The sequence below is a fragment of the Erinaceus europaeus genome, chromosome 9 (assembly GCF_950295315.1).
Source record: "Erinaceus europaeus chromosome 9, mEriEur2.1, whole genome shotgun sequence".
Lineage (NCBI taxonomy): Eukaryota > Metazoa > Chordata > Mammalia > Eulipotyphla > Erinaceidae > Erinaceus > Erinaceus europaeus.
In genome coordinates, this window is record NC_080170.1 from 13,366,571 (window position 1) to 13,391,176 (window position 24,606).

The window sequence follows — 24,606 nt, forward strand, 5'->3', positions numbered from 1 at the left end:
TGAAGCTGTTCCCACCACCATCTCTCACCAGGCCACACTCAGCCACATCTGGACCACCTCTGCAGCTCCCCTGAGTAGGGACAGAGGTCTTCTGCCCACTCCCAGGCAAGCAGGTCACTGCCATGAACCCAACAGAAGCTTGACAAAATGCTTAACAAATCATTACTGCGGAAACGTGGAGGGAAACAGAGAGTTGATGGGGTCACACTGGCCAAAATAAGAGGTCAGTGACAGATGACCAGATTCTGTGGCAAAGACCCCCCCACAGAATATTACAATGATGTTAAAAAGAGGGCATCAAACTGAGGGGTGGGGGTGCTAAGCAGTAGACCACAGGCCTTGCATGCCTGAGATCAAGGTTTGATCCCCAGCTAAGTGGGGCTCTGGTCTCTCTCACCTAAAGTAAATTTGAAAAAATATATATATATTCCTGAGTTAAAAAAGAAAAAGAATAACAATGAGATACCACTTCACTCCTGTGAGAATGTCATACATCAGAAAAGGCAGCAGCAACAAATGCTGGAGAGGGTGTGGGGACAAAGGAACCTGCACTGCTAGTGGGGATCTAAATTGGTCCAACCTTTGCTGAGAACAGTCTGGAGAACCCTCAGAAGGCTAGAAGTGGACCTGCCCTATGACCCTGCAATTCCTCTCCTGGGGATATATCCTGAGGAACCCAACACACCTGTCCAAAATGATTTCGGTAGGGGCCAAGGTGGTGGTGCACTGATCAGTGCTCACATTACAGACAGTTCACAGGACCTCAGTTCAAGCCCCTGGTCCCCACCTGTAGGGGGAAAGCTCCACAAGTGGTGAAGCAGAGTTATAGGAGTCTCTCTGTCTCTCTCTATCTCCCATACCCCTCTCAATTTCTATCTCTATCCAATAATAAATAAATAAATTTTTTAAAAGATTTGTGTATATCTATGTTCATAGCAGCACAGTTTGTAATAGGCAAAATCTTGAAGCAACCCAGGTTTCCAACAACAGATGAGTGACTAAGTTGTGGTCTATATACACAATGGAATACTACTCAGCTATTAAAAATGGTGATTTCACCTTCTTCTCCCCATCTTGGATGGGGCTTGAAAGAATCATGTTAAGTGGGATAAGTCAGAAAGAGAAGGATGAATATGGGGTAATCTTATTCATGGATAGAAACTGAAAAAACAAGAACAGAAGGGAAAACACAAAGCAGAACTTGGACTGGGTTTGGTGTATTGCACCAAAGTAAAAGACGAATGTGTGGGGGGAGGTCAAGTCTTGGAACATGATGATGGCAGAAGAGAACCTAGTGGGTGTTGAACTGGTATGTGGAAAACTGAGAAATGTTACACATGTATAAACTGCTGTATTTTACTGTTGACTGTAAACCATATCCCCCAATAATGAAAAAACACCAAGAGAATACAAATTAATAATAAAAAATAAATTACTGCATTTAAAAAAGAAGAAAGAAGCTGGGGAAATAGCATAACAGTTCTGCAAAAAGACTTTCATGTCAGAGGCACCAAAGGTCCCAGGTTCAATCCCCAGCAACAACATAAGCCAGAGCTGAGCAGGGCTCTGGTAAAAAAATAAGGGGTGGGGGAGAGAGGAAGGGAGGAGAGAAGGATGACGCTGGACAAAATAGAGGGGGCTTTCCGTGATGGCACTAAAGGAACTAAATGAAGAGGTGAAAGAGGCTGGTCTTGTTCATGTAGAAGACAGATGGTTGAAATATACTCATCTGCAGAAATAATAATAATAATAATAATAATAATAATAATAATAATAATAATAATAATATAATGATAATGATACTGACAGACAAGCTGACTGAGATTCCAAGGAAGCTGCAGTGGTTAATGGAGGGAACAGTGGGGTGGGGAAATTTGCGGGTGGGGGGGGACATGGCAAAAAGTTGCTGTTCCATTTCTCTGAGATTGGGGAGCAGCAGAGGGAGGGTGTTAACTGCCTCCCACACCCCCCATGAGGCCACAGGGTCCCAGAGTGGATGTGGCACTTGGGCCAGACTTGGACCCCACACTCAGCCAGCCTGGATCCTAGTTCCTTCCTCTGGAAATGGGGGTGGTCCATCCCCCACCACCACCAAGTGGGGCCTCAGCCCAGCAGCTAGAACTCAAGCTCAACATGGCAGCCCCCAGTGGCAGAAGGTCACTCTGTGACCAGGGTTTTACCCTGGGCCCCCTGCCTTAGTCTCTCCTCCATGCCCGCACCTGCCTCCCACTCCAGACCACCAACCCCCAGCCATGGCACCCCTGTCTTTGTGTGTGAAGAGGCCTGCTCTGTGGACAAAGGCAGCTCCAGGCACACCCTATGGCAAACCAGTGTGTCTGCCCTCAGCCAGACTCCCAGGTGAGTGGGAAGCAGCACAAAGCTCAGGCGGGAGAGGAGCTCTGCAAATTTGCGGCAGTATGGACAGGTGTCTCCACCACCGGGAGTCAGACTTAGGGCATTTCTAGTAGAGAAAGAGCTTTGGGCATCAGGAGGGCATGGTGCCAACATTTACAGGTTGGGACAGCCCTTATTTATTCTCGAAGAGTCTGGGCCTGAAATGTATAATTTCACCACTCCCAGGCCACGTTTTCATCCCGATCAACAAAAAGAGGAGACATCACAGTTCTAGACCTACCTCCAGTGCTGTGGCCCTACCACTGTGGTGCCAGGGCTTGAACCCAGATCACAAGCCTGGCAAAGCACACGCCCTACCCAAGAAGTCATCACTGCAGCCCTGGGTGTCTTTTCTAGGGACAGGGAAAGTCTTTTTTGACAGGAGACTATGGGATACAGCGGTCACTGGGTGGAAATGCATTTATTGGTGACTTGATCAGCACCCCGAGGTGCTGGGCTGCAGAACTGGGTCAGCAGACCCTCTCTGAGTCTGCCCCTAGACTTGGTCCCTTGACTGTCACACATGGGGACCCAGCTCTCTGGGAGGAGTCTAGTGGGAGTGACAGCCCCCAGCAGTGAGACAGGAGCCACCTGCTTCCTATCTCAGCTGTCACCTTGATGCTGGAGTCTGCAGGAGACGCACGCCACAGCTGTCTCAGCTGTCACCATGGAGTGACAGAGCCTGGCCCTCCGGGTCCCCAGGGATGCTGGCTCTGCTGTGACAACAATAAGCTCCTGAGGAGGCCAAGGCTGAGCCTGTGAGGATGTCCATCAGCCCTCAGGAGGAGGCCCCTGGGACAGGGACTGGGGGGGGGGGATTGTGAATGATGGTTCTCACACTCAGGGTAGGGGCCTGGGAGCTCCTCACACTCAGATGGAAAGTGGGGGGAGACTTGCACATCAGAGGGGCAGGAGCCATGGTTCCCCCCCTCCAGTCAGAACTCTCCAAATCATCATCATGGGGGGAGGATGTCTCTCAACCCTCCAGCCCAACAGAATGTGAGTTCCATGCAGGCAGGACCCCAGCCAGGCTCAGGGGCAGCAAAAAGGAAATGACATCTGTAGATGGGGCAAACACGTCCCGGGAGGTCAGAGGACCAAGGTGGGAGCAGCCTAGTGCTTCCTCCCAGACCAAGGGTGGCAGCTGCCCAAGCCAGAGCAATGCCGTCCTGGGCTCCTGGGCCAGGCCCCCAATGAGGGCCACCTTGTGGGCACACACGTAGGGCAAGGTCTCTACTGCCCTTTGCTGTTGCCACTGCAGAAGAATGAGGTTTCCAGGCCAGGAGATAGCTCAACAGGTAGAGCACAGGGCTTGCTGTGCCGGAGGGTCTGGGTTCAAACCCAGGCAATGCCAGGAAAAGCTCTATGGATGGTGGAGTGTGCTGCGAGTACTCTGCCCTCCCTCTGTCTCCCCTACCCCCTCCTCCCACTAAATAAATAGATCAGTCAGCCACACTGCACATGTGCAAGGCTCTGAGCCAGCTCCTTGGCACTGCATTAAAAAAATAGCAGTAAAATAAAATAATTAGACTTTCTATTTAAAAAAAGGATTTCCAGTTTCTCCTGATCAAAACAAACAAAAGAGCTGACGACAGTGGGCCTACTAGTTCCTATATGACCACAGTATGGGGGGAGCAGGGATGGTCTCCAGGGCTGCGGCCTGTGTTGGGGCTCCAGTCCCCACCACTCCCTACTGCCCACAATCAACACAGCCCCATCTATGCCTCCCACCTAGCTCCCATCAGCCTGAGAAAGACGCTTGACCACACACAGTGCCAGCCCTGCCCGTCACCTTGCCCAGTGGTCCTGGGTGGGGTGAAAGGGGGGTTGAGAGGCAATGCTGGGAACACCCTGCTATGGCTTGTGGCACCAGCTAACCCGGGGGCCCAGGGCCCAGCCCACATGTGATCCCCTTACTGGGAACCCAGCTGACTTCTGACGGGAACAAAGCTTCTGTGCTCAGTCACTCACTCTGGTTCAGCAATGTTTTTCATTTTCCCATGAACCTGAGCCAGGGACACGGGAGCAGGAACTTGGGGCTCCCTCTCTGGGTTGGTTTGCACCTCTTTGACCAGTTCATGAGATGCCCCCCACACCCCCACGAGAGAGAGAGAGAGACAGAGAGAGAGAGAGAGGAGAGGTGGAGAAAACACATCCCGGCCAAGCACCTTCCCTACCGCTGCTGGGTGGCCACATTCTTGGAAGTTGATGGAGGATGAAGCCTGTGAGCCTCTGATTGTTTGCAAACCCTGGCACTGTGCTGGAGAGCTCAGGCCAATTTCTGGATTAAATTAGAAGAAGAAAAAGAGGAAAAAAGCTCCGAGTCCTGGCACAGAAAGAAGCCATTCACTCAATCCGGTGACTCAAGAACATGTGTAGAGGGTCAGAGGCTATGGCCTGGGCTCTGGGAGACCCCAACTCCTCTGTGTCCTGTGCAGAAGAGCTGCTAAGGGGCCTTGGGAATTCTGGGACATGAGCAGTAGACAAGACTGGGAGGGACAGATAGCTCTGCCTGCCCAGAAATCAGCCCCTCTTCCTCTGCAATTTTAAAATGGCTATTGGCATTGCTCATTCGATTGCTCACTTTGTTATTATTTCTCAATATTTATTCATTAACAACAGAGACTGAACCAGAGCACCCCTCTGGCACAGGAATTCCATTCCAGGAATTGAACTCAGGTTCACATGCTTGTGAGTCCAATGCTCTAGCCACTGACCCACCTCTTGGACTGCATACACTTATTTCTTCTGTTCTTTTCTCTTTTTGTAATCAAGGTTATTGCTGGGGCTCGGTCCCTGAACAGTGATAACACCGCTCTGGGTTTGTTCTCTGAACTTCCGATCAGTGTGATTTCTACCCCAGGCTAGAAATATAGGTCCCTTTTAATCTGGGTGATTTCACAGATAAGTGAAGGGCTCTCAGCTCTGCAATTAAAACAGGCACGGCATGACACAAAGACAAATGGTAAAGTGCACACTCACGATTTAAACTCCTAATTTTTCTCTACTTGGTGCAGCAATAAATAGAAGAAAATTAAGAAAACTTGACAAGCTGAGAGAAGGACTGCAGAAGAAAGAAAAAGGTTTTTAGTGTACTTTTCACGGCACCGTTTCCCCCATTAGTTGGGCAAGAGGGCAGGCCCTTCAGTTTGCACTAAGTCCTGGGGTCCTGCACCAAGATGGACTTCTTCGAGGACAGAGAGGTTAGGAGAATGTCCCTGCTGGCAGAGGTACCTGAGACTCAGTGCCTGGGAAGACTGAGCAAAGTCCCAGAAAGATGCCTTTGCGGGGAGGACAGGAAGTGTCTGTCATGTCGCTTTAGGGAAAATCACTAAAGTATAAGCCATTATTGGAAACACACACACACAAAAAAAAACATGAATAGCCAAAGAACTTCTGAGGAAAAAAAAGGGAAAAAGATGGAGGTATCATGTTCCCCAACTTCAGTTTATATTACAAAGCAACAGTAATTAAAACAGCTTGCTTACTAGTCTTTTTGTCTGATGTATACAAAGTAAAACTACACTGAGATACCACCTCACAGCTGACAGAATGACATTCATCAACAAACCAGGACCGGACAGGTGTTGGCGAGGCTGTGGAGGAAAAGGGGACTCTGCTACACTGCTGGTGGGAATGCAGGCTGCTGCAACTCCTTTGGAAGACGGTATGGTGAATCGTTAAACAAGTAAGAGTGGAATTACCTTATGATCCAGCAATACTACTCTCAGAAATTTATCCAAAGGGCTCTGAAACATGAATTTGAAGGGATATATGCAGCCCTATGTTCATAGCTGCACTCACTATTCACAATAGCCAACGAGTGGAAGCAGCCTAAGTGCCCATTGACAGATGGCTGGCTAGAGAAGTTATAGGATATATACTGTGGAATACTACTCTGCAATCAGAAAAGATGATGTGTCCTTTGGGACAAAATTGTTAGAACTGGATATGATTATGCTTAGCAAAGTAAGTAAAGAAAAGAAAGACAATTACTACATAGTTTCACTCACTCATGTGGAACCTAGAAAACAAATGACATCTAAGACTTTGAGAAGTATGGTGATTATCTTTGGGAAGTGGGAGGGTGGGACACAGTACATTGATGTTAGGTGTGATGTGGAAAGACCCTTAAATAAAAATGGATTGCTTTATGGTCCAGATACACTATAATCCTATAGTCTTGTAACCTACTATTAACCACAAATAAAAAATAAAACAAACAAATAAACAAGGAAACCATACCAACAAACAGCAAACAAAGACTGGGGAAACATTTTCCACATCTATGACAGACCAGAAATTACCCACCTTTGATATAAACCTTCTTGAAAGTAACAAAAACCGAAAATCTCAATAGGATAAAGAAGATAGAGGAGGCATGAAGACAGAAGATGATTACTATTTTATTTTTTTAAAATATGTATGTAATTAGTTCACCAGAGATAAAGGATGAGAGAGCAAGGAAAAACAGAATACTGTTCAGCTCTGGCATAGAGCAGTGCTGGAGCTTGAATCTGGGGTCTCAGGCATGCAAGTCCTATGCTCTAACCCTGAGTTATCTCTTCTGCCCATGATCCCTTTAAAAAAAATAACAACTCTTTTTAGGGTGGGGGTAGATAGCATAAGGGTTATATAAAGAGGCTCTCCTGCCTAAGGCTCCAAAGTCCCAGGTCCAATCCGCTGTACCACCAGAAGTCAGAGCTGAGCAGTGCCCTGGTAAACCAAAAACAAAGAAACAAACAAACAAGAAAACTCTTTTTAAATGTTAAAACCTCAGGGGGACAGTAGATAGCTCCCCCAGTAGACCACACGCTTTCCATGCATGAAGCCCTGTGTTCAAGCCCCAGCTTCACATGGAAGCACCACAGACAACACTGGGGAGCTCAACAGATGGTGGAGCTATTCTCTATCTCTCTATCTCTATCTATCTCTCTCTGCCTGTCTCTCCCTCCAAGAAATACAGAATCAGAAACTGAGCCAGACCCTGCCCTGCCACCTCACTACTTTCTCTCCTTCATTGAAAGTATCACTATCTGAGATGATCCCAATGCTTTTTCCATGAATAGCGTCTATCTGTGTCCTTTCTAGCTCCCATCTGGGCTCTCTGCCTGGAGCAGTCGCCCAACATACTTCTGTCAGTTGTGTAGACAGCAGCGGGTGTGTCCTAGGCCCCGTTCTGCTGCAGTAACAAAGAACCCACCCAATCTCAGCAGCTCCACCCAGTAAAAGCTGTGTGTCTAGGCACAGCCCAGTGCAGGATGGGCGGTCCTGCTCCATTTTGTTGGTGCACTTCCTGGGACATGTGGTTTTTCAAGTTACAGTGACAGGGAAAGAGAGTGAGGGGACACACCAGCTCCTAATTGCCTTGGCTTGGCCAAGAAATGACACTCATCACTTCCTTTTACGCAGTGTTGTCAGAGCAAAATAGCCACAAAGATCCAAACTAAGTGCAAAGGAGGCTGGGAGTAATCACAAAGATCCAAACTAAGTGCAAAGGAGGCTGGGAAATAGCGGTGACACATGGCTATAGGATGTGTGTATGTCAGTCCAGGACCCAGGGACCAGGGTTCCACATCAGAAAGACCAAGAGAAGTCTTGCAGGCAGAGCCAACCTGAATGCAGGGGCAACCGAGTCAGCTTAGGGTGCCTGCCTGCCCTAGCCCTCCCTTGGCTTCTCCTCCTCCATGGAGCTTGACTTTCCTGGCTGCACCCCAATCTCTGTCATTGGAACCCCATCAGACCCTCCTCCTCAGGGGACAATCTAGGCCCTGAGCCTCGGGATCTGGGAGCCTCCTGTCTGTTCAATCCACCAGCTGCCTCACTGGGAGCGTGATCCAGGCCCGCTGCCACCACAGCTGTCCACCATATTGTCACTTTGGCTCCTGTTCAGGAAATAGCACCAGCAGCTGTGCCTTTGCAAAGGGAGGGAGACACGCCCTGGACAAGCCGCTGTGAGTCGCAGGGGAGCCAGCATCCTCAGATCTAAAACGACCACCCCAGGCTGAGAATCCCATCCAGTCTTGAAAGACTGCTTTTAGGAATGGAGCCAGAAATGCCACAATGAAGATATCAGAGTGACACTACACTTCCAAGTTCACTGCGGCACCCGTCGAAATAGCCCCAAAGCCAGATCAACGTATGTGTCCCTCAGCTGATAAAATGTGGCAGCTACATGCGATGGATGTGGATTGGTCTTAAAAAGGAAGAAGACTCCAGGTATTCTGATGCCCACCACACGTGGACAAGCCATCATAAAGGACATGACACTGAGTGGACTAGGCCAGCAGCAAAGGGCCAAATACAATACAGTCATGTCACTTCCATGAGGACTAGGCCAACTCAGACAGAAAGGTCACTGTGGTTGAGAGGGGCTGAGGGTGGGGGAGTGAGGAAGGAGTCTCTAGTGACTTTTAGAGTTTGGGGTTTATAAATGGAAGATTGTTGTTTAAACTTTTTTTTTCCACCAGGGTTATCACTGGGTCTCAATGTCTGCATACCAACTTCACCATCCAACCCCCCATCCCCTACAGCCTTTCCTTTTCCTTTATCTATTTTCCCTTTTTCTATTTTGGGGGTTTTTTTTAAATAAAGATGTGAGGAGGGAGAGGGGAGACATCTGCAGCATTGCTCCACTACTCATAAAGCTCCCCCCTCCCACACAAGTGCAGACCAGGGGCTTGAACTCAGGTCCTCATGCACGATGTTATGTGAACTCAATTGAGTGCACCACCACCTGGCTCTTGGAGCATCTTCAAAGAGGTGGTCACACATGGTGTGAATGTACCCACACTACTGAGTTGTACATTGGTAAGACTTTAATATGTATGTTAGTGAAATTCAGATTTTTTTTCTATTTTGATTTGACAGGACACAGAGAAACTGAGAAGGGACAGGGAGATAGATAGGGAGAGAGAAAGAGAGACCCCTGCAGAACTGCTCTGCCACTTATGAAGCTTTCCCTCCTGCAGATATGGGGTATGGACTCAAACCCAGGTATTTGTGCATGGTAACCTCAATCAGGTGTGCCACTGCCCAGCCCCCTACAATTCAAATTTTGTAGATTAAAAAAGTTAATTTAAAATTTTTACATCTATCAGTGGAAAAAAAAACCTAAAATTTAATTCTTTGGTCACATCAACCACACTTCAAGTGCTCGAGAGCCTGAGAAGCTAGTGGTCACCACCAGGGTAGGAGGACCCTGGGCGCCAGCAGTTTCATTTCTGGGGCGCACAGCATGTTGCAGACAAGCAAAGCTGAGCAGCAGGTCAAGAGCAGATGTCCTGGTCTCCTCTGCTCTGCCCTCATGGAACCTCGGGAGGACCCCATTAGTTGTTAAGTGGGGGTACACAGCCCTCTGCAGTCCTGGCTTCTTCCCCAAGAGTCTGCTCCCCATGAACTCTGGTTCCCTGTCCTCTTTCTCCCTTTCATCCCTATCCTTCCAGCTGGGGGTTTAAAGCCCTCTGTCCTTAGGAGTCTGCTTTGAAGACTGGACACCCACAGTCTTGCAGATACTTGGCCCCATGTGCACAGAGGGCAAAGAATGACCTCATGGTAACCAAACCTAAAGGGAAGAGGCAGGACCTACCCCTGGACAGTCTTTCACCCAGGGGAGATGGGTGCCGGCAGGCCTGAAACAGAGAGGCACCCCTTAGTCTCTCAGCACTGGGCAGGCAAGGTGCTCCAAGAAAATTGGGGGGGGGGGGCACAGAGATACGTTATTAAATAACCCAGGGAGAAGCAGAGTCCCTCCTCAATCTTCCAACTCCTCTGATGGCCTCAAAGAAGAGCATCAAGAAGGGTGGGAGTCTGTCTGCCTCCTCTAACACAGGAATGTCCTTTTCTTATGCACTGGACAGTTGAGTTGTGGTTCTCAGCCAGCAGAAGGCAGGATTATTTAGCTGGGGTTGAAAACATTGTTTACGTTTTACTGGGGAATTAGTGATCATACATCAAGTCACATCTCCCTTGTTAATCATTTTAGATCTTTAAAAAGTCCAGGTTTGGGGGCTGGGCAGTGGCGTACCCAGTTAAGCGCATGTAGTACTAAGAGCGAGGACCTGGGCAAGGATCTGGGTTCCTGTCCCCAGCTTCCCACCTGCAGGAGGGATGCTTCACAACTGGTGAAGCAAATTTGCAGGTGTCTATCTTTCTCTCTCCCTTTCTATTTCCCCCTCTCTGTCTTATCAAAAAAGAAAGAAAAGTCCAGGTTCAATGTAGTGAAAAAAGCAAGAAGAAAACTTGGTATGTGGAGACAAATTGGTATAGAAGCACCTGAGTGTGTGGAAAAGCCTTGCTGAGACTAAGCCTCTCAGCCTTTGGGAAACACAGCTTCAGTGAGGTCCATGGAAAGGCCACCTTTCCCCATCACTGTGGACTCAGAGTGTCTTCCCGAGATGCTGTGGCTGGACATCTTGCAACTTGCAGGAGAGCACAGAAAACACAGACTCTGGTCTCACTGTGCCTGAGCTTCTCTGACCCTGGGCCACACCATCCTGGCCACCCACACACCCTGCCACTCCAGGCCACGCTCCCAATTAACCACATCCCTTAACAACCATACCCCCATTCCTCCCAGTCACCCACATTATGACCTATACAGGACATCCTCCCAGCCCCCACGTGTTGTGCCCAGCCACGCCCCATCCCCAGCCACGCCCCCAGCAGCTCCCTCCTGGCCACGCCCCCGAGCCTCCCAGCCAAGCCACGCCCCCTCCCCACCACACCGATCACGCCCCCACTTACGATGTTCATGAGGGTGAGCAGGTACTTCTGCACGTGCTCCTTCCCGTGGAACTGGACCACAGAGTCGTCCACGCCCAGCAGGACCTCGATGTTGTAGTTGTCGTCGTCCGTGTGCCTGCGCACCCTGCGCCGGGAGCTGTTGATGCGCTCCTCCAGGACGCCCAGCGTGCGGCTTAGACTGTCCAGGCTGTCCGGGGCCGCCCCTGCAAGGGCAGAGGACACACAGGTCTGCAGCGGCCGCTGCCCAGGGGGCATGCAGTAGGCACAGCCCGTGGCCTGCAACTACGCACCTGTCAGCTCTGCCACGCTTTCCTGGGGACTCACGTGCTCCCCATTTTACAAGAAGGGAAAACAGGTTCAGGGAAGAAAGTGGTGACCAGGGTGCAAAGAAACCCCAGGCTAAAGAAGGTGGGTCCTGGAAGCTGGGCTGCACCCTGGGGCCTGTCAGGCACACTTCCTCACACTTGCAATGGGCAGGAATCAAACTCGGAACTACATGCAATAGCCATTATGTCACCTCCAATGCAACAGCTATTATGTCACCTCAAAGGGAGGTGAGTCCCAGAAGCTGCGCTGCAGCCAAGAGCCTGTCATGCACACTCCCAATGGGAGGCTCCCAGGTGTGACACCCATTATAACCGAGGAAACTGAGGTGCATCTACCAGCACCATCCCATCTGGAACTTTCGGCTCAGTCCTCCACTGAAGCCAAGTCCCACATCTTCCAGCTGGGACTACCTGTGGGCACCTCTCCCCAGGTGAACTGTAAACTCTGCCTGCCCCACTCACAGGTGCTGAGAAGGAAGCGGGACCTGGTTGACTAGGGTAAACTCCCCCAGGGACTGTTTCAAGCCACTGCCCTGTGAAGGGTGCCCCTATTCCTGCAGGCTGAGCAGGCCTTCTGGAAGCAGTGTGGCAGCCAAGAGATGGCCGAGCGACACTTTGGTGTGCACTGCCCCCATTTTGCAGAGAGGAAGACTGATTTCCCCCCCTGATCCCCCCAGCCTGAGCAACCAGCTCAGCCAGAAGTCTCCTACACACACACACACACACACACACACACACACACACACACACACACATACATATACATACACAGCCCAGAGCTACTCAGGGACAGCTATTGGGACAGCCACAGGGACAGCCAGCATGCAGGCAGCACTGATCACCCTGCTGGGCTGCCTGGAGATGATTCAGGGCCATCCTTGCGGCTCCCTGAGGAGATGCTGGCTCCTTAGCGCTGACAAGGGGGTTGAGGAATTGCTACTCTATTTTTACACATTTATTTCTTTGCATTCATTGCCAACCAGCAGGGACAGCTCACCTTCAGAACCACCTTGGGAAGTAGAAGGGAAAAAATGGTAATTTCCATAAAAACCCTCTTCTCCAGGGAAAAGGCTGGAGGTTCCCCGCTCCTCTAGCCCACCCCACCCAATTAAGCCAGGGGTCATAGGCGGGTGGTCCCCAGGGCAGGACAGGGCACCTGCTGGGACCGAATGGTATTCAATAAAGACCTCAGTTGGCTAACAGTATTTAAAAAGAGGAGAGTTATGTGAAACACATTCTGGTATAGCCAACTTCTCTTGGGAGGGGATTAGGACATAGGGGTTGCTGTAGAGGGTCTGGGGGCACTGCTGGGCCCCACCTTGAGGTGGGACAGAGGGCGCCAAGCTCCCTGGTCATCTGGCCTGTCGTCCCCGCTGCCCTGCTGGCCCAGACCCTGAGCCAGGATGTGCAGCAACCCCTCTGACACTACCTGGGGAGCTGTCTGGAGCTGCTGAGGGTAGAGGGTGTCCGAGTTCACTGGACAATCTGCTGCTTCATCCCAAGCCCCGCCCATAACAAATAGGATGTTGCAGGTACATTACACAGTAGCATCTGCCAAAGCTGTGCCATAAACTCTGCCTTCACCTCAAGCATGGCTGACCCTGGTACTTCAGTCATGATGGTTGCAGGGGGTCCAGTGACTTGGATTCTTAACATTCTAAAGCATGTTCCCCACCCCCACCCTGGCAAGGCTCAGCCCCTGAAGGGTGTCCCCAAAGCAAGTGCAAATTGGAGAGGAAGACAGGACCCCTGCACCCTGGAAGAATGGAAGGAACAGGCCTGAGGCCACTGAACACCAGGGGCAGTCTTGCCTCACCTGGCCTGGTGGAACTTGGATGTCTGAGGGACTCGGGGCACTCAGAGAATGGGGCCCCTGTCCCTGGGCTCCTGTGTGCTCCGCATGGGCCTGCTAAGCCACAGGGACAAGAGCTCCCAGCACCTCCCTTCCACCCTCCTTCCTTCTCTCCCTCTCTCCCTCCTTAGTGCCAGCTCCACCCCTCACCTGCTGGCCCACAGCCCTGCCATCCTAACATCCAGTTATGGACCCTGGTTGGCTGATCAAAGGCAGATAGGACAGCAATGAGGGCTCCCAGGGGGACCCCTGTCTGCTCCAGGACCCTGTCTTTTCAAGGTTTGCCTTCCCAGATTCCGGGACTGAAAGCTGGGGCTCTTTCTGCTCAGGAGAAGGATGACAGGGCAGGAAGCTTCCAAGAGCTGCTCTTCCCCAGGAGTCGGTAGGGTTCCCCCAAAAGTTAATCAGCAGACCAGAAAGTAGAGTGGGGGCAGAACAGCCTGCCTCCAGAGGAACTGGGGTAGGGTGGGGTGACAGCCCCATGGAGCACAAGGTGCCACCTGCACCCACACAGCAAGGAGCAGGGTGTGGGGTGTACACAGCCCTTCACAATGACAAGGTTCCACCACTTCCTTCAACCCTCAGATGGGGGGGGGGTAGTGCTTCAAAGTCCTCATCACGTACTCACCCCCTCCCCCTCCCTTTGAGCGCTGAGACCCCCGGGAGTGAAAAAAATTCAGTAGTTTGGAGAAACCACAGTGCAGAGAGGTGGAATCAGAATCCCAAGCTGTTAATATGTCCTGGGAGGAGGTAGGGTCCCCACAATCAAGGAAACCAAAGCTGGAAGAAAGGGAAAGGAGAAGGGCCCATCCTGAGCCTGCAGGTGGGTTGAGATCTGAGAGCTCATGCACCCACCATGGCCTGGGAGAAGGAGGAACACAGTCACAGTGCCACGTGCCTCTCAATCCTTCAGCTCCGGATAGAAAATGGCATGAGAATGGGGAAAGATGGTGGGGAGGGCTGGAGAGGACCTGACAAGGGGGGGGGGGTCCATCCAGAATGGGTAAGAGATGTGAGTAGAAGGGGGGATAGCTCAGTTGGGCAGTGTGCTGCTTCGCCATGCTTAAAATCCAGGTTCAAGCCCAACCCCTACCACAATGAAGAACAGCCTAATGTTTAAGCTCAACCACCAGAAAAGGTGCCCTTTTCAAGCCCACAGAGAACAACTTCCAAATTTGCCTATACATGTGGGGGGGGCAGGAACCCGAGAAATCAAATTCAGGGTCACAACAAGGCAAAATCTGAGACAAACATGGAAAGAAAGAAAAGCCCTGAGTCCCTAAACACCAGAAATCAAAACATACAATTCCCGGGAGTTTAGACTAATAGAAAATATAAATTCTAATCATTGGCTCAAGTTGAAAATCTGAATAAACCTTCAGTGAAATTGGAAATGTGAGGAAGGGCCTACGAGGCTTTATCAAAGAGTTTTACTAAACCCACAGGGAATGGATCTCTCATCCTAAGTAGAATGCCAATGCAGGGACCAGTACTTTTCTTTGAACATAGCAATAACCAGCTACAGAACTAAATGGGGAAAAAAAGGCTCACTGACTCCAGCTACAAACCTCACAAAAAACATTAGGAATAAACAAAACTGATGAGTGAATAAAAACCACACAGACAGGGGCCAGGTGGTGGGACCTGGTAGAGTGCACACACACATTACAGTACACAAGGACCCAGGTTCAAGCCCCTGCCCCCCCCTTTGGGGGGTGGGAAGCTTCTCAAGCAATGAAGCAGGTCTGTAGGTGTCTCTCTCCCTCTCTGTCTCCCCTTCCCCTCTCAATTTCTACTGTCCTACAAATAAAAGGAAGAAAAAGTTAAATAAATAAAATAAGAATAAGGGAGCAGGCAGTGGTGAACCTGGGTGAGTGCACATGTTACCATGCATAAGCTCCTAATCTATATCTTTAGGGGGAAGCTTCATGAGCAATGAAGCAAGTCTAAGGTGTCTCTCTTTCTCTCTCCCTCTGTCTTTCCCTCCCTTCTCAATTTCTCTCTGTCCTTTCCAATAAAACAGAAAAGAAAAAAAAAGGGGGGGAATATAGTTACTGGGAGTGGATTTTTTGTGCCAGCACTGAGCCCCAGAAATAACCCTAGTGACAATAGAAAAATAAATTTTAAAAAAGGAGATCACTAGGACAGCAGCCTGCTTCCATAATGCACTCCCCACATGCTGGTGGTCAGCCCTTTGCCCCTCAGGTAGGGGGTTGGGGGAGAGGGAGAGTGTTCCCTAGGGATTCAGACCAACCAAAAGGTAGTGTTACTGCCTACACACCCCTTTCTTACACACACACACACACACACACACACACACAGAGAGAGAGAGAGAAAGAGGTGGATTTTACAATCAGAGCACCAAGTGCAAAAGCTCAAGAAAATAACTGAGCCATGCAAGACAGCACAATTGTTGATTAAAACCACACTTAGGGCACAACACAGATTTTGCAGGTGCATTCAGTACCAGTGGGTATTCATTGCAGGGGAAAAGGAGAGGAGAAAGGGTCATGGAGATAAGTGGCAGCTTGGTGCCTGCATGAGTCCACTGCTCCATAAGTTGTCTGTTTTTGGTGTTTGTTTGTTTGTTTTAAGAGACAGAGAAGAGGTGAGATAAAGAAGAAAGAGGCCTGAAGCACTGCTCATGAAGCTTCTTCCCTGCAAGTGGGGACTAAGGGCTTGAACCCAGGTCCCTGTGCTTGATGATGTGTGTATTTAAATGTATGTGCTACTGCCTGACTCCAAGTGGTTTCTTTTTTATTGGTACTGAAACAACTGAACAGATGGAGAAAGAAAAGATAAAATCCTAACCTCACGTCTTCAACAAAACAAAATGAAATGCCCAGTGACCTGGGGTGATGAAAATGAAATCGTAGATGTGCTAAAAGAAAATTCTGCTTGGAGCTGGTGTTATGGCCTCTGGTTAGGTAGGATTGGGATTCTAAGGCCAGTGCACTTTCCTGATCCCTGGCCCTCAGTCCCCTCCTCCCCTGCTCTTTTTGTTTTAACATGTTATTGGGGGGGGGGGTGTTTAATATGTTGCAGCACAGTTGTTGACACTAGGATACAGTTTCTCACCTCCCAATGATAGGTGTCCACAAAATACTCTCACCCCCAACTTGGGCAGTTCCTCCAGCAACATGCCCCAGGACCCCAAAGACCCTGTCTTTAAGCACATGGGCAGATGGCTTCACTAGTTGTCAGGACTGTGACTGGGAACTTTGCTGTCCCTACCCCAGCACTCAAGAACCCCCAAAGCTTGAGCCCCGCCCCCTGCCCCCCATTATTGCCCTGCAGAGCAGGAAGCACCTGCATTCCCAGAAGGAGGAGCTTGAGAGGCTTCTTAAGCTGGACCAAAGCTAGGCTGCAAATCAGCAAAAACCCAGGCCAGAAGTCAGCTCAGGAACCAGGGAGGGGAGGTGAGAAAAGAGTAGGGAAGGGGCGAATCCTGAGCAGCTGGCTGCCCCCATCCAGGAGAGGCGACCTAGGAAAGTCATCCCTCCATTTGTTCACGTCCAGAGACACTCCCATCGGGACCACAACCCCCCTACTGACGATCATTAAGATAAAATACGTGCACATAATCAGAAACTTAATCAGGGGGTGGGAAGGCCGGGCTGAAGGCAGGCTCCTCAGAGGCTCCAGAGCTGCGGAGCTAAGAGAGGCTGGGCCCAAAGCCCCACCACTGAGCTTTATTAAAAGCAGCTCATTAGGATTATTTCAGCCCAGCTCTTTATAACCTTATTACCAGATCGGAATTAATTTCTGCCTCTCTGGCAGACACAGCTCATCCCGTGTCGTTTTTATGTCTGGAGGTGGGAGATGTGGGGGAGCTGGGGTGGGGTTCCTGGGGCCCAGCCAGCCCTGGGTGCCCATCCATCAGGCCCACAGCTGTTAACAGTTGGGAAGATCCTAGAGGCAAGAGCCACAAGCACATAAACTGCCTTGACTCCAGGTCCTTCTAGAACTTTGGGGGCAGAAACGAGAGGTCTGGGAAAGGCAAAAGAAACTATTCCCAGAACATGCCCCGCCCAGAACACAGAGGAACAGACTGGGAGCCCCCTGCCAGTCTGCCCAGCACCCCACACACACACTGCCTGCAGGAGGCAAAGGAACCAGCTGGCATTGTGTCTCACAGCCAACTGTCCCTTCTTAGGGTGCAGCTTCTGAATTTTCCTTTAGGGAACCCACCTCCCTACTCCCAGCCTACAGGACCCAGGGGAACTAACCCTATGGACCAAACTCCCAGCAAGGAGTGCCCCCATGGCCCAGCCTAGCCAATGAACCCCAACATGTAGAATTTGCTGAAATGGACAGGGAGTTACCCTCTCTCTTCATTCTCTGCTATGATTCCTGAGCTGCTCAAATGGGAGTGGGGTTGTTAGATTTGGGTGAGGGGGCAGTTAGAGGACCTCCTGTTTGTGGGATAATCAGAGCTGAGAGATGCGGGAGGGCATGAGTTAGACACCAAACCTAGCCGTGACTAAAACCACCCCTTACTGCCATCTGGAGTTCATTTATTTGGTTTTCTGTTTCTTCTATCCCAGGCATCCTGACTTCACACACAGGAAGATGTAACACACACACACACACACACACACACACACACACACGCCACTCATAGTCCAAAGTGATCTAGTTACCAGGGTGCCCACAAGGCTACTGAGCCTCAGATGTTACCAACCAATCTCTCCCAACCTGGGCCAGGGTGGAGGCAACAGTGTAGATTGAGGAGCAAGATTGTCCACTGTGGATTAAGAGGTTGGGCTCTGGGTCTCTCCTGGTGAGCTCAGGCCACAGTCAATACACAATGGGTCTCTGGAGCCAGGTGTGGCCTGTGGGACACCACAGGTCTGGGGGGCTGGTGCTATCTGCCCAGAAGAGGGGAGCTGCACACCCCCTCCCCAGCTTTCCCCTTGGCTCTACACAGAGACCAGATGGCTGGTACAGCAGGATGGCCGTTGGATGGAGATGTTTCCCGTGAACTGCAGAACAAAGAGGATACCCATAGTTCCCAGCAGGAGGTAGGGGCATCCCCTGGGACCTCCTTTCTGACTGTGGGGGAGCAGGAGGAGGCACAGCAGGGACATCCCCCCCTCGTCCATGGGGACACTCCCTCCAAAGTCCTGAGTCTGGACTGTGGCACTTCCTGGAGACCTTGGCCTAGAACAGGCAAGCCTGGGGCCACTGAGCTGGTCCCCCGGGACGTGGAGCTGGCACAGGGACAGGGGACACTCTTGGTGCTCCCCATGCTGTTGATGCTGTAGAATTTGATCAGCCCCATTATAAAGGGAGGAAGTGAGAAACAGGAGCTGCTGCTGAACTCTGGGAATTCAATTCCAAAAAGGCCTCACAGGGGCCTTCCCTTACAAGCTGAGGGGGGTGGGGTGGGGGGGTGAGTGCTCAGCCAGGATCCCATGGCACCTGAGGACCGCCTTTCCAGTGGGAAGGATGGTGCAGGGCCATCTGGCCAGGGCCCAGCTGCCCTGACACCCAAGGACTCCAGAGGACAGGCTGTGAGAGTCACCACAATTTTCTTGCAAAGGTCTGGGGTTTCCTCTCCTGACTCTCAAGCAGAGGTGACCCCACCAGGTGTGCGCTGAGAGGCTGAGGTGCGGCCTGGTCCTGCAGGGCTCAGACACCTGCAGGGCTGTGCACATTGTGTGCTGTGCCAGGGACAGGCCTTTGGCTGCTGGGGACAGGCTGCTCTTGACTCCCATGAACTCAGACTCAGCACCTCATTCACCTCACCCACTCCCTTCTACACCCTGCTCCCAGGGGGCAGGGACGCCCTCCATGCCACCCTATCCTGAAGCTACCTCCCCTGCTCTAGCTTCAGCTGCCAATTCCATCCTGTTGGACCATCTCCAGGGCATCCCCCTGGTCTAAGTTCATGGCTTCTTCTGTGGTCCTCAAAACTACATTTTCATTCTTTTGCCCTAGTATCACACCACCACCTGCTAGACTCTAGGGCCACCTCCAGTGGTGAAGCCTGACCAGGTCACTTTCCTTCGAGCCTCAGTTTCCCAATCTGACAAATAGGCACCGAGGCCTCCCAGGGTTTGTGTCCAGGGGACAAGAGCATCTTGAGTCTCCTGGAGCCTTAGAGCCCCTCTGAGAGATACGGGCACAGAGCCACCAACTGAATCCAAAGGGTTTAGAAAGGGCCAGGTTGTGAGCATGCTCATGCAGGCCACACCCCCACCTGTCCATTCCCTGCCTGTCAGTAGCTTCCAGCCTGGCCTCCAGAAAAAGCTCTTTGGAGGGGCCCAACCACCCTGGGGCTCAGGCGAGCATCCCCCCTCCCCCACTACCCTACACACACATTTTCCGCTCTTGAAATCACCTCCAAGAAAAAAAAAAAAAGCATCACTTCTGCCTCCAAAGTCCTCCCCAGGCAGGAAATGGGCCCCGGGCGCCATGAATGTTTAATTACATTAATTGTCCAAGTTCAGCAGGCCTCATCACTTCCTAAGTACCTACCGGGAGGTTGTAATTAAGCGGAAAATGACTGGTTTTTACTGCTTCCCTCTCGCCGACGCGGCTGCCAGAGCCCCCCGCCCCGGGCCAGGGCCTCCCCGCCTGACTCCACCTGCACTGGACTGCGTGCCTCTCAGGGAAGCCTGCTTCGACTTTGTTAGAAAGCACTGTAATCAAATCCCCGAGTCCCGATCGATGCGCCGCCCCACCAAGGAAATACATCACTGGATTAAGAGGTTTAGCAGGAGGGGGGGCATTGGCCCGTGGGCTGGGAGGAGGGGCCCGCTGGTAGGCGGGGCCAGACATGTGGGCGGTGCCTGGCAGAGGAGACAGACATGTGGGCGGGGCGGGGCGGGGCGGGGCGGAGGACACAAGCAGGCTGGCGGGTGAACCCAGAGAGTTGGGCAGGTTAAACGTCTGTTGAACGTCTACAAAGCCCAACTTGGCCCTCTTGTGGTCAGCAAGCTCCGCTGGGGGCTCACCTTACCCTGAATGGTCTTGAAACACTTGGACTCAGTCATGATAAGCGTGCATAGTTTTTAAGGCTATGATTATGATTATCTTTTTCGTTCTGGTGTATGTGCCTTCGTGGCCAGAGGGGAACCTAGCCTCAAATGGACATGAGATGCACTTTTGGCGACCACGCATGGGAAGACTGCACACAAGTGCAGGGGAGGGAGGGAGAGGGAGAGGGGAGGACAAGCTCAAAGTTGGAGCCCCATCTCAGAGACCAGGCAGGTGTCACAGCTCCTGCAGTGGGTTTGCAGAAGTTTTCTTTTTCTCTTGCACATGATCACATGTACCCCCACCCACAACAAGTGCCTTCTGTTTTCAGTAGGCTGGGATCCTCAGATCTCTCCTGTACACCCAGGGCCATGTCGGTGTCCCTGTGTGCAAACCCCCACCCTCCCAGAGCCCCCTGGTGCCCAGTACCATGCACCGACATGGGGGCGGAGTAAGTGGGATGCGTCCATTCTCTCCTTTCCTGGAGCAGCTGCCCAATTCTGATCCTAAGAAATCTCATCCAGCAGCAGAGGCCACTGGCAAATCCATGAGGCATGACCAGAGAGACCAGCAAAGACAAGTCCAGCCTGCTTCTCCTTGGGAAGGCTGAATCCTGCTGCTATTACCAAGCAGGAAATCTCTCTCGAGTTGTTGTTATTGTTTTTAATGAGGCACTGGGGTCTCGTGATACCAGCACTCCTGGGCCAACTTTTTCATTCTTTCTATTTAGGAGAGAAGGAAGATGCCACAGCACCACTCCATCATTCAAGGAGCTCCCCCTTGCTGCCACTGCTCCTTGGTGGTACTGGGGCTTGAACCCAGGGCCTTCCACCTGGTAAGGAACACACATTCCACCAGTGCAAGCTATCTCCTGGCCTATGGTGGGAAGGTTTTCAAAACCCAGTCCTAGGAGGTCTCCATCTCTTCTGGGGGTTTTGTCCAAAGGGCAGTGGACAAGTGTCCTGAAAGAACTTCGTGGCTTCTAGAGGGACAACCTGAGGGGCAGGATCCACTTCCAGAGCAGAGTGGGGTCTCAGGTTTGCTGGGAGAGCAGAAAGCCCACCTCTCCAGAGTCTGACGGGAAGTGAGTCTGGGGCTGGGTTTTGCCCACAGATGGACCGCCCCATAAGGAGGAGGTAAACCAGGCCCTTTGTGGATGCTGCTGGGAAATGATTGGACCTTTGGACTAAAAAGAAACCAGAGTGTGGGAGGAAGAAAGGAGAGAAGCTTCCAGAACCATGGCCAGCCTGAGGAGTTTTTTCCTTGTGCACATGGAGGTTGTGCAGCAGCCTTGGGGCCGTGTGTACCGTCTTGCCCTCGTCTGGGGCAGATTCCCAACAGGACCCTGGCAGGTGGCTGGAGCTGGCTGCCCCAGACGACCTCACTGAAGTACAAGCCAGGGGTGACCTCACGCTGGTGGGCAGTGAGGGCCCAGTGAGAAGACCTGCTGAGGTCCCCTTGGCCAGCAGCACTGGGTGAGTCGGGCTTGTTATTCTGCACTTGGCGTAAGTCAGAGTTTTCGGCCCTGTTGCCATCGAAACAGTGTCGACATCAAAAAGGGTGTCCTGGGAGTCGGGCTGTAGCGCAGCGGGTTAAGCGCAGGTGGTGCAAAGCACAAGGACCGGCATAAGGATCCCAGTTCGAACCCCGGCTCCCCACCTGCAGGGGTGTTGCTGAGGAGTTATTCTGATGCAGTCTCCGCCCCCAGGTTTTACTGCCGAGCGAAACCCTAGCATTGCCCCCTTCAACCAATCCTGGCCCTACACGTCACCTCTGGTTGTCGCCTAATAAAAAGCCCCCTCCCCCCCCCCCCCTCTCTCTGGGCTCTCAGCTCTCCCTCTCGGAGGTCTTGCTCCCTGCTCTCCCCCGTGGTCGGCCATTGCTGGCTGGCTCCACGTGGTCTGAACCAAACCCCCCCCCTCCTATAATAAAGATTTGTGTACCCCTTTGCTCTGGACGTCCGCTCTCTTCTCCACGGTGCAGCCCGACACCAGACCACCACAACAACACAGGGGAGTCGCTTCACAGGCGGTGAAGCAGGTCTGCAGGTGTCTATCTTTCTCTCCCCCTCTCTGTCTTCCCCTCCTCTCTCCATTTCTCTCTGTCCTATCCAACAACGACGACAACAACAATAATAACTACAACAATAAAACAACAAGGGCAACAAAAGGGAATATATATATATATATATGGTGTCCTGAGTGAGGGCCCAAATGGCTTTTTCGAGGGCTGCTCTTGAATTCTGATTTAAAAAAATTTTATCTTTATTTATTGGATAGAAACATTCAGAGATCAAGAGGGTAGGGGGAGATAGAGAGGGAGAGAGACAGAGAAACACCTGTAGCCCTGCTTCACCACTTGGAAAGCTTTCCCCCTGCAGGTGGGGACCAGGAGCTGGGTCCTTGTGCACTGTAACATGTGTGCTCAACCAGGTGCACCACCACCTGACCCCTTGAATTCTGATTTATGAACATCAGGCAGCTGTGGCCTTTCTGGAGGAGGTGGCTGTGTGGGGCAGGGTTCAAGCTCAAATTGCCTCCTACTTGTGCAAGTCGGCTTTTGTTCCGTGAGACCCAGAATGGCCCTTGACTTTTTGCACAGAATGTAGGCTCAAGAGGGCTGACTCTCAACCAAGCACAATTTGCTTTTAAATCCTTAGCATGTGGAAGATATGCACGCTGCAGGATAATGAACTGTAAGCTAAGTTGTGGGTGCACCTGTCTAAAGGCATTTGTAAAGGAAGCAAGAGGGGCCAGACAGTGGTGTAGAGTACATATGTTGTAATGCACAAGGTGCCGGGTTCATGCCCGAGCTGTAGGGGGAAGCTTAAGGAGCCATGAAGCAGGGCTGCAGGTGTCTCTTTCTTTCTCTCTGACTCCCACTTCCCTCTCAATTTCTCTGTCTCTATCCAATAAATAAATACGATAGAATATAATATTTTAAAAGATTTAATAAAGGAGGCACACTGGTGGTGATGCGCACAGAGTGGCAGGTTATAGTGCACAAGGACCAAGGCTCAAGCCACCAGTCCCCACATGCACAGGGGAAACCACAATCAGGGAAACAGTGCAGCAGGTCTGTCTGTCTGTCTGTCTGTCTATCTATCAATCTATATGTCTGTCTTCCCTTTCCCTCTCAATTTCTGTTTCTATCAAAAAAAAAATTAAGGAAGCAAGAAAGTAGTGGGATTTGTTAATTGTCCAAAGCAGAACCCCTGTTTCTCTTGGGGGGAGCCCAACATGTGTAAACTGTGCCCACTGCTCCCACTGGCTGAGCAGACGGGCAGAACCCAGGCCTGGCACCCCTTCCTGCCACAGTGACTAGCACAGAGGAGGGGCACAGGACTGGGCGAGGCTGCTAAGTGGCTCACTGTGAGTTAAGAGTGGCCTCTCCCTGCATGAGAATTCAGGTTCAAGTCCCTGGTCCCCACCTGCAGGGAAGAAACTTCATGAGCTATGGAGCAGGGCTGCAGATGTCTTTCTATCTATCTCCCTTTCCCTCTCAATGTCTCTGTCTCTTCAAATGAGAGAAACGGAAAACGATGAGAAGAGTGGTCACCAGGAGCACTGGATTAGTCATAAAGGCGTCAACCCTAGTGGCAAAAAAAAAAAAAAAAAAAAAGGAGGGGCGGGAGAAGGGGAAGAAGAAAAGGAGAAAGAAGAGGAGGGAGATAAAAGAAGGAAGAAGAAAAGGGGGAAAAAAGAATGGCTTTTCCCAAGAGTTCCACGCATGGGAGGGTGACATGAAGAACCCCAGGGGTGCATTCTCTAGCAAAACCACTCTAACCAGTGAAAACAAGTGGAAGGAAAACCAGTGATATTCTCCTTTCAGTCTGTACTTGAATTTCAGCAATTTTTCACATGCACTTGTCTCTTTCCAGGAGGATGTGGTGTACAGTTCTGTGCACCGTAGCACAAATATAGCTTTGTGTGATTACAACCACAATTAACACATCAATACAACATAGATCCATCACCACTCCCAAAAGCCATTTGTGCTAATTTCTTCATTTTTTAGGTTAGAAAAAAAAAAAACATACCTAGGTCTGGGAAGACAGCATAATAGTTATGTAAATGACATACATGCCTGGAATCTAAGGTCCTAGGTTTAATTCCCAGTACCACCATAAGCCAGAGCTGAGCAGTGCTTTGGTCTCACTAAATAATTTAAAAAGCATTTCTCTTGATTGGAGTATCAGTGCATTGTAACTCTATGCCTCAGGTGTGCATCGCTTGAAAATCAACATCTCTATAAACTACATTAAATATTTTTGAGTTTCCTTACTTCTCCTCAGACTCATGAGTT

The 24,606-nt window shown here is 51.0% G+C and overlaps 1 protein-coding gene across 2 annotated transcripts in view; it reads right to left on the reverse strand.

Moving 5' to 3' along the window:
- ADAMTS2 (ADAM metallopeptidase with thrombospondin type 1 motif 2) overlaps positions 1-24,606 on the reverse strand; it is a 150,957-nt gene that overhangs the window by 59,858 nt on the left and 66,493 nt on the right. For both annotated transcript variants that reach the window (XM_060197312.1, XM_060197311.1), the window contains exon 4: positions 11,140-11,342. In XM_060197312.1, the coding sequence (XP_060053295.1) occupies positions 11,140-11,342 (203 nt within the window). The remainder of the gene's footprint in view (positions 1-11,139; positions 11,343-24,606) is intronic.